We start from the raw sequence: 15383 nt of genomic DNA, 5'->3' as shown, positions 1-15383 counted from the left end.
ATCACACAGCCTCTGTTTTCTGGAAGCTGTAGAATCGTAGAATAGTTTGGGTTAAGGGGACCTGTAAAGATTGTCTCATCCAACCCGCTCTGCAATGAGCAGGGACATCTTCAACTAGAACAGGTTCCTCAGAGCTCCGTTCAACCTCACCTTGAGTGTTTCCAGGGGTGGGACATCTACACAGAAGGGTATGGAATGATTGATTCTTGTCAACTTTGTGGTAGAATAAAGTAAGAGAAACAAGTGTGTTAAGAGCTGCTACAGGGTTTTTTTTGTTGTTGTTTGGTAACTAGACGGGGGGGGAAGGAATATTTTGTTGTGTTAGTCTTCTTGAAGTTCTGTTTTGGTGTTAATTGAAGTATTTTCACAGAAGGGAAGAGAATTTGTAGATGGACTATCTTTTAATAAAACTTAATGGCAATGAATGCCTAAAGATCAAATGAAGAAATAATTTGTTGCTCTTATGTATTGTAATACCATGAGCATTAACATGAAAGAAGTATTTCTGAGTTACTGTAAAAAAAACCCAAAAGTAGTCATTTGCAACTGTAATTAGTTAAGCTGGCTCTGAGCTGATTGAGTCTTGCTATAGAGAAGACCAAAACTCTTTTGACTCTAAGGTAAGGGAAAAATAGTCTAGGAAGACATTTGAAATTTAAGCCAAAACCTTGAAAGAAGTTTGGAACAGTTCGCACTGTTTAGAGGGCTGGGTAGGAGTTTATTGATCTAATAGCAAAAGGATTTTGCTCTGAGTGCTTAAGTTGTTCATCTTAGACTGGGTATTAGGACTGCTGGGATTCATAAAAATATACTTTTTGGATATGATCATTAAGTCTTGTGAAGTTTCATTCTAGTCCCCTAAAAGACTTAAACCATGACTCAGTTATTTAAGTGCTTGTTTTCTCATTGTTAATATAATCCTTTTTGTACAGTTCCACTATGTCTCCTGTTTATTCTATTTCTTCTTTCATACATATATAAACTTTCAGATATATGTCTGGACCCCCTATTTTTCAGTTTTGTTTCTTCTCATTCCTTGAAGGAGCATAGTCAGGGGAGAAGCTGTTCTCTCCTTATCTTTCCTGACCTTGCGTTTAATCTGGAAGTCCTTTAGAACGAGCTCAGGGGTTCATTGAAGTTACGCTGGGTAAAATATTGCCTCAAGACTTTTTCTGGATTTTCTCAATTTTGTCAGAGCAGAAAGAAGCAAGTGCTTAATACCAGGTGTAAGTTTTCCATTTTCTATAATGGTCCTATTACTATCATAGTTAAATAATTGTCAGCTATCATTTAAGACTGGTTTAAGGTTATTTCACACTATTCTAACAGCTGAAAATCACTTAAGTGAGGGCTTTGCATTAGTTTTGTTTCTGAGAGTGAACACTCTTGGAAATTAAAGAGAACCTTGAAGTAGGATAGCTATATGAGCCTTATTGAATTTTGAATTCCAGCTTGTATATCTATGTCACATTTGCCTTAATTCAGAACAGTCAGTTCATCTCTGACCTCTCAGCCCTGCTACTCAAGGGGAACATACCAAATGCCTCCAAAAGATAATCCTGGAACTAAAATTCATAACTCTACTGGGCACTAAAACCCATGGACTCAACAGAGATGTTGGTTTTATGGCACGTTATATTTTTTGCCACCCCGGGATAACCTTCCCACGCTGCACAGACAATAAATTTCTTCTTTCTCTCTCTTTCCTCAACCCCCTAGCCCCATCCCACAGGAGCAAACAAATATATTGTCTTTCCCTTTCAAATATTTCTTCACCCCATGTTTATGAACCATCTTATCTTTCAGTTAATTGAATTGGCAAGTTTGATTAAATTAAATCAGAGCAACTGTTATGAACTTTTATTTAGTTTGGAAGATTGCTATTTCTGCTTCAAGCTGGAGGAAAGTCTTGCTTGTCATTTTCCTCTCAAATATTTAATTCAGCCTAATAGAAGCTAGTAACACTTACTATAAACCGTACACATTTAAACTCTTAGACACATGGCTAGACTAGTACCGCTGAATTCATGGTGACATGATGGTTAGATACAACCAATTCTTCCCTTCTGGTTCCAGAAGTTTTATAGCAGTTCAGTCTTTTAATAAACAGTTTGGCAAGTCCAAACTCCTAGCTAGGTGTGGGTTTGTATTTTTAGTATTTCCTATTTATTATTCTCAGATTGTTATGCATGTGGTTTGTAACAAACATTTTGAGATCAGTCTGGCTGAGGAGTGGCGTGTAGTTGTGCTGTTTCTTATTTTCCAACAAAAATGGTAGCACCTAAAGGAACAAAACACACTCAAATATAAATGTGCCTGTTTTCAAGATTAGACATTATCTAAAGAAGGTGCTAAGTTTTGAAGTTTCTTGGCATTCACTGATGGCCTCTGAAAATGTTGTAAACCCCAAGCTGTATCAGTAACTGAACTCTATTCAGTTTCTAGTACAGTGCTTTGGTAAAGCTGGAAAATGCTGAAATGCTGACAGTTTCTAAGATAATCTTATAAACAGTGATTGCCAGTACCAATGCATTTTAAAACCAAAAACATATTGCTCAGAAAAAATGTAATAAAATGCTGTGTGCATTATTACATACTCTTCACTTTATTGATTCTTCAGTAAAAAAAACCCCAAGATCAACAGCACACGCCGTCTCTGCAGGTCTAAGACATCACAGAAGATGCTCTGAATACAACCTCATGTTTTGGTGGTTCTCTTTAGCTGGGAGAAACAATGCCATAAATTCAGATCTTGCGTTTGTCTCTGATTTTATAAAACTTCAGTAAAATAAATGAAAGAAAACAAAGAAGGTATGGTATCCGGACTTGTGGCATTATGACATACCATCTGAGTAGACAACAACTATGCCTGCAGCATAGATCAGCTTTAACTGTGGTCTTGTCACATTTCATAAACCGGAGCAAAACTGGGCTTGGTCAGCTTCTGATACAAAGCCTGTAATAAAAGTGTTCATACTTCAGAAAGCAGCGCATGTAGTTCAGCTGTTTTGCAGCATTGCCTCAAAAATTAAAGAATGTCTTACTACAATTGTATGTATGGATCATTTTTTCTCACTGGAAGATGATACAAGAAGAAAGCAAATTCTTCTCATTAAAAAAAAAAGCCAACAAAAAACACCCTCAGTATTTCTTCTCTTTTTTTTTTTTTTTTTTTTATTTTCTAAATCGATTTTATTATTTTATAAAACAACAGACACATCTGATGAAAAATGGCTATTTACATGTAACTGTGGGGTTTTTAGCATTTTTGCAAATATTTCTGGTGCTAATCACTGGTTTTTACTATTAAATATGATTGAACCATATTTGGCTTCAATAACCTTAAGGAATTTAGGTTCACATCTGGCTATTTTTCTGTGTGTGACTGTTAACATCAATATGGTCTGATTTTTGGTCTGTACAGACCTCCCTAGCAAAATTACAACTCAGAAACATAAGCGTGTGTTGTGTAATAACTTCAGGAAGCTACTAATTTAGATTTTAAATTGAAATCTCTCATGTAACAAACCCAGAACATTCTCTCAAGACTAGTAATTGTAGAACATGATGTTCATCTGCTACTGACACTGCAGAAAAATACAGCGTTATTTCAAAATACTTTTTGTTGTGACAACCACTTAATGATAGAAACACAACTGCCATGGCATTGGTCCTAGTTGGTCTACTGAGTAAAGTCCTGTTACAAATCCAGTATCATTCCTCCACCCTTTTGATTAATACAGAAACTGTGTACATTTTTTTTTCTTACATGATAGTATCTCACACCGCTAACCTGAAACCAAAATAATGGTAGAGGATTTTTTGGGTTGTTTGTTTGTTTTTATGATTAGATTCAGTTAGTGGAACAAGTACGCAGTTTGCCGTACACTGTGGGATAACTTTCACTGTATTTTAAAAAGAAACAAAAACTGACAACATTTTGTTTTGTAGTAGCTACTGACTACCTAGCAAGTGGTGGCTACAATAAATTGTGCATTTAATTTATATTGTGTATTTAATTTATATTTTTATCTTAATTATATCATGTGTTATTAAAAATAAGACTATTCTGTTTTTGCATATGTGTAGTTTAGAAAATTTTAAGGTTTTCATTCATTTTGTGGAATTTCAGTTGCACAATGCTGCTGTATTTGTCACATCAAAAGGAAAAACTTAAATCCATCCTTTCCCTCCCCCAGGTAGAATTTAATAAAATTATGAATGTTTTTTCCTGATAGGTTAGGTGAAACCCTGTGTTCTGAAATTAAATTGCTTTCCAGTGTATGTAAGTGAAGTTTAATCTTTACTCAACTGTTGAATTCAAAGCATTTTCTTCTAAACTCATTGTTGAAGAAACAGAAGATTAGGGCATGTTGAAGCACTGACCTGTACAGGATCTGTCCCCTCATATAACATTAATCATGGATGCCACTAGTCACTAGATCTCAAGAGCCTGCTTTAGGATCTATCATATTTACTCCGAAAATTGAGTAAAGGCAGATACTGAAGATGTGTTGTATGCAGTGAACCATATATGAGTTTATTATTATGTTGTGAGTCCTGACTGCTTTTGGGCCTTTAACTGCCCTTCTTCCTAGCCTCTGAAAATACCTTTCACCCTCTATTTACACCAGTAGTCTTAATTTGATATTTTTAATTTTGGATTTAACAAAATTTTATTAATGTAATATGTTGTGTGTATGATGAACTCATGCTTGGGGTTTTCTTAGCAGGGTGATTACAGTAGAAATGTCATCCTTTGGCAACTTGCTAATATCCTCATGGAGGCATAAATGGGGCTGGAATCCTTACACCCACAGCAGAGAATGTTGCTGTTTGAAGGAGCACACACTCTTTGAAGTACCAAGCTCTGACTATTCCTGTGGCTCAGTAAGTGGGCTTAAGATACTTGGATCCTTTGTGTTTTCCAGTTTCAGTGGACCAGCAAGATTTGGAAGTTAGGATTTGGTTCCAGGCTGTGGAGAAGAGCAAGTCTGAAGGTTATAGAGTCTTCTGGTTTGTTCTTTACAGGCTGGTTACCTTTTCCTAATTACTTGTTCTTTCTCCTCTCCTCTTTCAGAGCTAATGCCCTTGCCCCAGGTCTCTCTGCCCAGGTGATCTCAGTTGCACACTGGTGATTCCTTGCTGCATTTGTTTTTCTGCAATCAGCTGTTCCTCAGCACTCTGTATTTCCTTCAGTTCTCCCCTTCTCTATTCTGTCCCTCCCTAAGTCACTCAGATCTCTTCATCTAATGTTGGACCTTTCCAGACTTACTGTCGTTCCTGACTCTTTCTAGTTCTGTTTAACCAATTGTACTTAAGTCACTTGAAGCAACTAAGTTCCTATCAGCTGAGGTCCCAGGGAGTCCAGGTATGCAAATAATTTATTTCAGTCTCTCACTCAGTCCCAGGTATTGTGGTTCTTTTGTACCTTCTTTTGCTTTCAAGCAATAGTCCCACTGCCCTGGCACTCAGTTCTCAGTCCTGGTCACCTTAATCAGTCAAAGGCCTCTAACATAAATCACCAGTTTCACTCACGCCCAACAGCAGACCCTCGCTGTCCGTTCTCCCACCCAGCTGCCACAGATCCTCCTCTGTCCGACGTACCCTCCATCACTACTGTATTTGGAGGGTACGGGCGAGACAGTCTCTGTTCTCTCAATACATGGATTGGAACATAGGGAAAAACTGCATCATGGGAGAAATATAGGATCAGTCTTGAGATGGGAATTAACTTTGTGCAGGTGGAATCTGTCATGCTTTCAATTTTTAACTGTTACGTGCCTCTCCTGACCTTGTGACTGCAGTTTTCAAAGCCTTGTCCAAGTTTAGGTAAATTTTCATCTCTTCTGAATTTAAGTCCCTAGTCCATGTTATGGGTGACACCTAAAGGTTTCCACCAAGAAGTGGAATTTTTGTAGAGGTAAAATGATGTATTTTGCCCAGCCACTTTGTTTTCAGGAGCTAATAAATGAGATGAAACTACATCTGTTTGGGTTTGCTTCAGCATCAAGATTGTGAAATGTACCTATGAAAAATTCTTTAAATTGTTGACTTTGTTTTGATGGTGTGTTTGGGTTTACCGAGTCCACTTTCTAGGATGGGTTTGTATTTCTGGGACAGCAAGAATCCAGTCAATTGGTATTTTTGTGGAATGGAAATTTATTAAATGTATAACTCTTCTGTGAAAATATACATTTGCAGGATTACTGTCTGTTTTCAGAAACAGACATCTAAAATTTTACAAATTTAGAGGCTTTCTTCTCCAGTTTGTCAATCAAGTGTTTTTCTAAGTATCATCTTAATGTCGCATATGGCTAATTTTATATTGGTGGTTGAAGCTTCCTAATGTATATATGAATAGCAGAGGCTTTCGGTGATTATTGCTTTTTATATTGTTTCCCATTTAATCTCCCAGCATTCTGTTTCCCAGTTCTAGCGACAGCATAAGCCACTAGTATATAAGAAATGCCTCGCGGACATGCTTGCATTGTGTTGTCTGTAGATTTTTTTTCTGTATTTTATTTCCTTTTTTTCCCTGGAAAATTGACTGCTAGTCAAAAAATTAGTCTGCAGAGTGGCTCCATTCAGGTCAGGTCAAATTGGCTAAACCTATCATCTTGAAAAAAATGAGTAACTTTGGTAAATCTCTACTTTAGAACTATCAAAATAGTTTGATTTGAAAAGCAGTAAAGCGAATGGTAAGGAGAACAGTATCAGAGGGAGGGAGTGTCTCCGTGAGACTTTTACCAGTACTGCAATGGTATCAGTCCCTTACTGAAAAATATGGTGCTCTACCCTTACATCTCTCTCTGTATTTTTCTTTTCCTAAAATAGTGCTTTTATGATTTAGGGCATTCTAGGGGGACTGATTTTGATCTTTTGTTCTGGAAATATTTTATTTTGCATTAATTATACCGGGTGGGTCTACATTATCAATTTGTTGGATTTTTTTTCTTTAATTGTCTCTGCAGCCCTAATTCCTCTGTACACTCCTTAGCCTTTGACTTACTCTCTATATCGGCCAACTACATTGCCCTGAGCTGGCTCTGGAGATCAAAATGGCTCTAGACTGCATTAGAACTGATAAAAAGAGTTGGTTGAAATCCATTCTGAATCATGTTTAGAGTAGACTGAGCTGTGATATCACTTTTTTTCTGACTCAAATCACCAAGTAAGTAAATAGCCCATACAAAGTAGAGCTGCATTAGCAGAAGGAACACCAAGCCAAATAACCTCTAGCCTGATGCATTGTCCTGGACAACACTTGATGAAATTTTCATCTTCTTACAGGTAGGAGCTGAAACTTAATTTTCCATAATCTTCATGGCTTCCTTTCCATTGATTACTGGGCTTCATTTCATAGGGCTGTAGTCTGATCGCTTACCTAGACAACAGAAATAAATTGCAGTTCCCACTACCTCAGTCCTTGGTGTTCCAAAAAACACCATGTGGAAAAGTAGTAGTATCCCTGCTACATACTTAACTAAGATTTGAAGAGGTACGTTAAAAATTGAGACTGCATATGTCTAACTTAAAAAGTCCCCTACCTCTGTGAGGCTCTGTCTATGCTTCAGATAGCAATCAGCATCCAGAAACACTCTAGTGTAATTAGTAGGGATTCCATGGGATAGGATTTACTAGTCCTTTTCAGAAGTATATAGCTGGTAGGATCTCATTCAAGGTTTGACTTTTATCTTTAGCTGTGCAGATACCTTGAGTATATTTTTTCAGTCTGACAGTGTTTATTAAAGATCATAGGTTTAAATTATTGTGGATTGCAAGATGAGATAAACTATTTTTTTCTGTTGCACCTTAATTTGCACCTAATATTAAAAAGAGCTACTACTGGGTGTGTGGGGGGGTGGAATTCAGTTACTGGCTGCTGTGCATTTATTCTTGGACTTCCAAGAATGATGCAATTGAAAGACATGGCTTAGGAAAGACAGATGCATATCTTCAAAGATTGGATTGATACAATCGTTTATTTGTACATATTTGTATGGTCCCACTGATAATTTATATCTAACTGCTGTTTTAAAAGACTATTTGAATAATAATTGCTGCAAACACTGCAGACACATAAATGGACATGACCACCTCTATATAGCAAAACTATATTGTCCCATCCATTTCAAAATTAATTTTTAAATTCTGTTATTGTACAGATCTTAACAGGTACATAAAAGAATGGGAATATAAGTGGAAACATTAGTTGGATTTTTAAACTGTTTGAACCTAATAGCACATCTACTTAAAAGATGCCCTTGTTTCATCACAGATGAAACACCAGGATATCACTCAGGATGATTTCGTTACTTGCTACTGTCGTATTTTTAAAGCCAGGGTCTAGTGCCTAAAAGTTGGAAAGTACAGAATAGGTTTTCAGCCAGGTGTGAATATTGCCTAATTAAGATACCTGCAGTACTTCTTACATGTATACTCTTGACTTTGTCATCTTTCTATCATTCATTTTTCTAGGCAATATATGATTAGATCATAGGACTCACTTTTAAACTGGTATTTGAAAAAATATATTACAGAAGGACTTAGATATACAGATATTCAGATCAGTGCTTGTTATTAAAATTACTATACATTCAAGTAGCAATCTTCCATTTTGATATCAAATACTGAAATTTTTCGGAGAATGCCATTTGACCTTTAGGTCTAGTGAACAGCTTGAGATTAGCAAATCACTGAATAAAACTAGTGAAACTTCTACAATAAAACAGGTGTGGGAAAAGCAAAAAGTTACATAACTGAAGTATAAGTAACAAACTACAAAATAGTGTACATTTTTATTTTTGAATTTGTATGAATAAAACCATATAATATTACTTTGCTTTTAGATACTGTCAAATGGCATAATACTGTTAGCTTCCAAAAATAATGTTTTGCTTTCCTATTCTTAGTTGAATATTACTACTAAATAAAAGGTTGTAGGATTTTATTTTTTAACCAAAGAAGGGATAAATAAAATCAAGCCACCTCTGGGTAAATTCTTACAGTGAACAACAACAAAAGAAGATGCTTACATTTTTATCCCTTGTGGATTTCTTTTTAATATTTCAGAGCAATGAACATATGGCTGTTGCTGTCAGCACTGGGTACTTGCAGCGATGCCTATCAACATCCACCAGAGAGCAGGGCAGCTCCAAAACCCACATCTTTTATGCTGTGGAAATTGATGGAGACAGCAACACAGCCAGCTTCTTGGCCAAACAACATGGAATGCAGTTCATTTCAAAGGTCAGCGCATATTTAAACTTGCTTCATTACTCCCACCTTTATGCTTGAGATTTTCATTTTTTTAAAATCAGTTTACCTAGAGGTTCCTTTAGAGACAGAAAAATGAAAGTGCTGAATCCTATTTTCATTTGGGGATATCAAGCTTTTTATCAAATTATAGAGGTGGCGTTTCAGAATATTTCATATCTGATCAGAAGGAAAATCCAAAAATAATTTTCTCTTTATTCAGGAGTCTTTCAGGCACTGGGACTGTTTTATTTATTACTTAATATTGTGCTCCAGTCAATCATTTTGAATTCAGACAGGAAAATTGAATTTTTATTTTTAAAAGGAAAAAATCCTGAGGAAAAATGCTATTGGAATAAAGCAGATTTTATTATTTTTAAAAATACAAATATGTCTTTTTTTTCCTCTGCTAACTATTTTATTATCCTTTAACCATAGTGCATTAATATGACGACATATTAAACAAAGGATCTTATATAAAATTATATATTAGTTAATTACAGGCATTTTATTTCAGAGCATTTCTACAACATGAGTCATTGAAGTTGAGGAATTATGGCCTTGTAAAGACAATCAAGGAAAAATCTTTTTCTTTCTTTGGAATAGTATTTCAATGCACATGTTTTCTGTATGTGTAACGTATATGTGTCTATAAACCTGAAGTATGCATTTACATTGCATTTAGCTTTATTTTAAGTTTCCATCAGAAGAAGGTTATTTGCAAAGTGTGTCTCAGTACTCTGGTAGACAGCCCAAATAGTTCCTCTATTTGTTTCCTACAAATTAATATCTTTCAATTACAGTTACTGGTCTATAAAGCCAGGCATGTATACCACTGACATAGTGTTACATTGTCCTGTTTAGAAACACCTTGCATCAGTTAAAGCAGATCACAAATAAATTATTAAAACTTTTAACATGCTAATCTGTAGCGGCCTCCATTCATTGACCAGAAAGTCCTTTGCCAGTTTTAACGAATTAAGCCTTGAAGTGCTCCTGTTTTTATCTCTACTTTTCAGATGTCAAAAGCAGAGGTAAAGTAGAACAATTTGTTCAAGATCCAGACAGAAAGTCTGTAGCCCAGTGAGAAATGGAAAATACATTTCTAAATTTTTAATTCTGTGCTCTAGCTGTAAGAAATTATCCTAAGAGAGAAAGGGTAATGAGCTTATGAAGAAGAGGCAGTGCAAGATGCTTACCTCAACACCAAGCCACTGTTGTCTGCTCTGGTCACGAGAATCACAGGAGGGTCCCACGGAAAATGGTTTTCTGTTAGAAGAGTGTCAATGACACAGGCTTCCCGATGCATCACCTTTAGTGTGTAAATATTAAAACCACCACAGACTGTTATAATGAGGATGTTAATGTAAAAAACCCCAACAAACAACACAGGTATTAGACAGTAAGTACTTCTGTAAAGGGCAACTTCAGTGACAGGGTTGCTAGAAGGGGTTTCCTCAGGTTTTGTATTTTGCACAGAGGTATTTTGTACAAGGGGAATAGATGACAGTTTCTGTTGCTGTACAATCTGGGCAATATTTATAGCTATGTTGTTGGAAAAAAACCTGGTAATGTAACAGAGCCAATCACACTGTATTCTTTGTTCTGTAATATTTATCCAGGAAAACATGTTTTTTATTACAGTGATTATTAATAAGAAGAAAACAAAAGATTGAAAGATAAATGTAGAAGACATAGGAAGTTTTTTTCTCCTGACCTCTGAATTTCTGGTTTACAACCTGTTGTATAAGCAGCAGATACCTTTCTTAGAATTCTCATTTCAAATAAAAATAATAATAATAAAAAAAAAAGCTTCTGCTGGGGTATTTAAAGCTTATGGTCTTTAAGCCATGAGGAGCACTGTAAAGCATTAAAGATTCACATATTATTAAGCTTAATATTTTTTCAAACTTTTTTGTTGGTTGTAATAAGCTTACAGCATGTGCTAAGTGATAAGACAAGATGATACTAAAACATTATTTGGAAAAATAAACCTGTAAAATGTGATAAAAGTTGTTGTCACTAAAATTCCTGGGTAGTTGGGAGTATTAGTAGTGTTGCAGTTAGGAGTTATGCTCCTATTTTAGGTTCCCATATGACAAAGCATTTGAAAAATATACTTGAAGTTCAATCCCTTTTCAGGAAAAAAATTTGCAATAACGTGCCTGAGTTTCTTTGAAATAAGTGGGATCTAGGCATATGCTTAAGTGCTTTACTGGCTGATGCTGGGCTACTGGATGGGACTCTTAGTGAAAAAATAAATTTTGTATGAGAAAAGGGACATCAATCAGTGAAAATGCTATCTTTTAAATATGCTACCACAGGAAACAGGGTCCTGTGGAAAAGGTAATACTGTGTAACTGTGACATCCTTGCTTCACCGTGCTAGTTGCAAATTAGAGTTGTAGCTTAAAGGCATAACTTCCCTTTGGCATAAGTGTACATTTTTACTATGATACAGTGAATAAAGACAGTGAGTTAAGTGTGTTAGAGTACTACCTCTCAATAAATGTCTTTATTTATTAATATGCAGACATTTGGCAACAAAGTAAGAGAACTGTAACTATGGAAAAGGCTGCTGATTAGGTATCACACCGGAATGCACTTCTCCAAAGTGTAAGCCTTGGATGACATTTAGTGTATAAAATCCAAAACATTAAACTCTTGACATTGGTTGCAGTACTATTTCAGTTCGCATTCTGTGCCAGCTAACTTACCAATAGAAACTGTGTAGGTGAAGAGTTCTTTTAAAACTTACTGTTATGATTTCTCTTAAACCTAAAACTCCAGAAATATCGTGATGATACCTGCCGCATGTAGGAGAGTCTCAACAGTCCTAACCTAACCAAAATATTTTACAAAGAAATAATTACTTTGGTTCTAAGTTCTGCATTTCTAGGCGATAGCATCGCACTCAGTAAAGATTAGAGAAGACGGCAGATATTAAATACAGTTATGTATCAGAGGGATACATTAGAATCAAATGTATGTTAGGATTCTTTCACACAGCTTTATTTTGAGTCAGCTTGATTCCTTTGTTTTTATCACTATTGTAATGTAGACTGCGCATGCATCTTGTCTCTACACTGCAAAAGGACTTTTTATTGTACTGCTAGGTGGCAGGAATAGAGGATATAGTGCCAGTCACTTCAGTTTCATTCTCTTGTTTCCTTCCCCACTGCTTAAAACAGAGGTTGTAGAGAAGGTACAGACTTTACTGCATTTCTCTAGACTCAGAGGGAAGGAGGTGGTAAAAGAGTAAAATTTGAAAAGGGAGTGAGTACATGCACACCAGCTGCAGGCCATCAAGAACAGTGTCTTTTTTTTTTTTTTTTTGGCTATATAATGCCTCATCCTTACCTCAGTGAAGTCAACAGAAAACCTCCCATTGACTTTCAGGGGAGCGCAGAAGAAGAAATGTTTCTATGTAAATGTATCCGAGTAGCAAATACCATTAGTACTTGAACTGTGTGAGACACTCATGCAGGAAAATAGAGTGAAAAACTGCAGATTTGATCTCAGTCTTTCAGCCTTTCAAAGTGAGATTTCTTGTATCCTGTGGTACATTTTGCTCCTGTGTAGCACACAGGAAAACATAAAGAAGCACTGGGGAAGCTATGCTGAAAATCAGTTTATGCTCCGTTCATTTAAAAACGAGCTCTTGCACAAATAATTTTAATTGACAGCTCTTTTAGCTGAGATTTTAAAATGAACACCAGCTTTCAATGGTTTTACAAAAGTCAGGTAAAAGAAACACATCAAGTTTTTCTGTGTGTGGGCTTTATTATTATTTTTTTTTATTTGGATTAGTAAAAGTTTTGCGTAATGGTGAATTTGAATCTCGGAGAGAAACTAGGAAAGCTGGGTAGTGGTGGAATTCAAGTTTACCTACACTTAGGTTACTGATGTATTTTTGCTGAAAATTTGCTGAAAATTGCTGAAAAAAACCCTGTCTAATTGCTGAATCAGTTTTGATTATTTTGGTAAATAAATACAAACATATATATATATATATATGTATACACATCAGTATAATGCAAAGATGAGTGTACGCTTGGACACACAGACCTGATATGTGCTTTTCCAAGTGTATAAATACAGGTATGTTACAAATTTAATTTACAACAAAGTTTCTAGCTATACCAGGTATTTATTTTTTATCAGTAGAACTCTGAATAAAATTATATAAAAGGTATATAGTGTCTGAGAGATATATCTAAGAATTTGTCTTGATAACACAGATGGGGAACACCTGCAGTGAAGTTCAAGATCTTGATATTCCTAAATTTGTATAGAAGAGGTCTTGGAGGAAAAAAGAATAAAATTAAATGATAATTTGAAATGAATTATTCTGATCAGGAGTCAAAAATTGATTGTATGTCTGTGTGTATATATATATATATATTTAGAAAGTAAAGTCAAGCTGGGCAGCAAACCCTGCTTTTAATAAAAATGGGTTTAATACAGGTACCTTCTAGGAATGAAAACAAGATTGCTGAATGACATTTTGACTGTGAGTAAGGTTAGTTTAATTCTCTCTCTCTCACTCCCCCCCACCCCGCTTCTCTTTCATTCTCTCTTTTGTTCTCCTCTTTTTAAATTTCCTTTTTCAGTCCAGACAAATTTTTAGTGATTTCATTATAATTTCTGTTTTCCAAAGTCTGTATTTCCTTTATTAAGCTCCTTCAGATATTTTGGGAGCTGTAAGCAGGGCAGATGTAATTTGATGTTTCTGAGTATATTTATTACTCTTATTTTATGATAAATCCCTTTAATATTATTGTACCTTTAAAAGCTGAAGTACACCAAATCTAAGAAAACTATGGAAAAATGCCTCTTGCTGAGCTGGACACAACAGACCCTATCCAAGAATGTCTGGTAACTAACATCACCACACTCTGCGGGCAAGTGTGTTGGTTCAGTTATTTCCCTCTCAAGTTTTACAGCACGTCTTTAGCATATTATATTTGCAGCAGAGTAAGTTCTGGGATGAGCATTTGTCCCTGTGCGATTTTATTCTTTTTCTACTCTATTGCTTTTATCTATCTTGAAAAAATACCTTACAGTTAAATTACTATTTTAAAATTTATTTTCCCCCATGTGATTGTTACTCCATAGGTAGGCTGTAGAAGATGAAGTGATAACCAAGCCTTTTAAATGGGGGTGTGGGGGTGGGGGGGGTGTGGGGCGGGGAGAAAGGGTGTATGTTATGAAGGGTGTATGTTATGGGGTTTATTATTGGTGGAGTTAATTCCTTTGCCTTGGACTGATATTCAAGAAAATTTGCAATTTGTATAGAAGGGCGGGCTTTCTGGAATTGTGACAGATACTTGTGTAACTCTTCTCTCTGCAACCCTGTGAAACTACCGAAGTGTCCACAAAGTGTTCCCCGTGTGGCAAAGAGAGGACAAATCTCTGCTTCCCACTGATGCCTAGAAGCAGTCAGGGCAGGAGAACAGCATGCCTTAGGTGGCACCGAGTTTGTTAACACAGCTGGTGAATACTTGACGATTTCAAAATACCGTCAAGAATTTTAACAAGGCATGCTACAGTGAGACCTTTCACTGGTTTTCATTTGTTTACATGTGTGATATTTTAACTGATGTTTTCTTCAGTGCGGCGGTTGCTATTTCATCCTATTTTTGTTAAAAACTGATGGTTTTCTCAAATACTCCACTTCTAAGGTTTTCTTTCAAAAGGGAGCCACATTGATCTTTCTATAGCATAAAATTAATACTATCTTAGGCCACTTATTGCACTATTATTGTTTTCTACTACTGAAAAATAGCAGCATGTGTTCTTTTAATCTCAGCTAAAAATTCTCTTGAATTTCTTGAGCATTGTGAATTGTAGATTTGGGCAAACCGTGCGTCTTTTTCACGGTTTTGGCTGTGCTGTGTAACACTATTCAGTTGCATATGTGACAACAGCTTATGTATTCACCCTTCTACCAGGTGAATGCTCCTATGCTTGAAAAAGGCTTTACAAAAAGGCAGAGGATTGTGAGCACTCATTAGTTATTACCAATTTATGCTAATATACTAGGAAAGTAATCATTTAATCGTTCTGATTGAAATGATGGGCATGATTCACAGGAGATGTAAATTGGTATAACCCTATTTAAAT

General features: G+C 35.8%; 1 protein-coding gene across 4 annotated transcripts in view; it reads left to right on the top strand.

Moving 5' to 3' along the window:
• The window catches only part of LOC308064498 (uncharacterized protein), a 193931-nt gene that overhangs the window by 41304 nt on the left and 137244 nt on the right, over window positions 1-15383 (top strand). For 2 of the 4 annotated variants that reach the window (XR_013928405.1, XM_080389062.1), the window contains exon 1: window positions 998-9252. The exons of the other annotated variants lie outside the window; for them this stretch is intronic. Coding sequence is in view for 1 of the 2 variants with exons in the window: in XM_080389062.1 (XP_080245188.1) it covers window positions 9031-9252 (222 nt within the window). In the remaining variant the exon portion in view is untranslated. Of the gene's footprint in view, window positions 1-997; window positions 9253-15383 lie in introns of those variants that run through there. 4 annotated transcript variants of the gene reach the window in all.

Source organism: Falco punctatus (assembly GCF_963210335.1).
Source record: "Falco punctatus genome assembly, chromosome: 5".
Taxonomy (NCBI): domain Eukaryota; kingdom Metazoa; phylum Chordata; class Aves; order Falconiformes; family Falconidae; genus Falco; species Falco punctatus.
The sequence above is the reverse complement of the archived record's forward strand: the minus strand, read 5'-3'. Positions and strand labels throughout refer to the sequence as shown.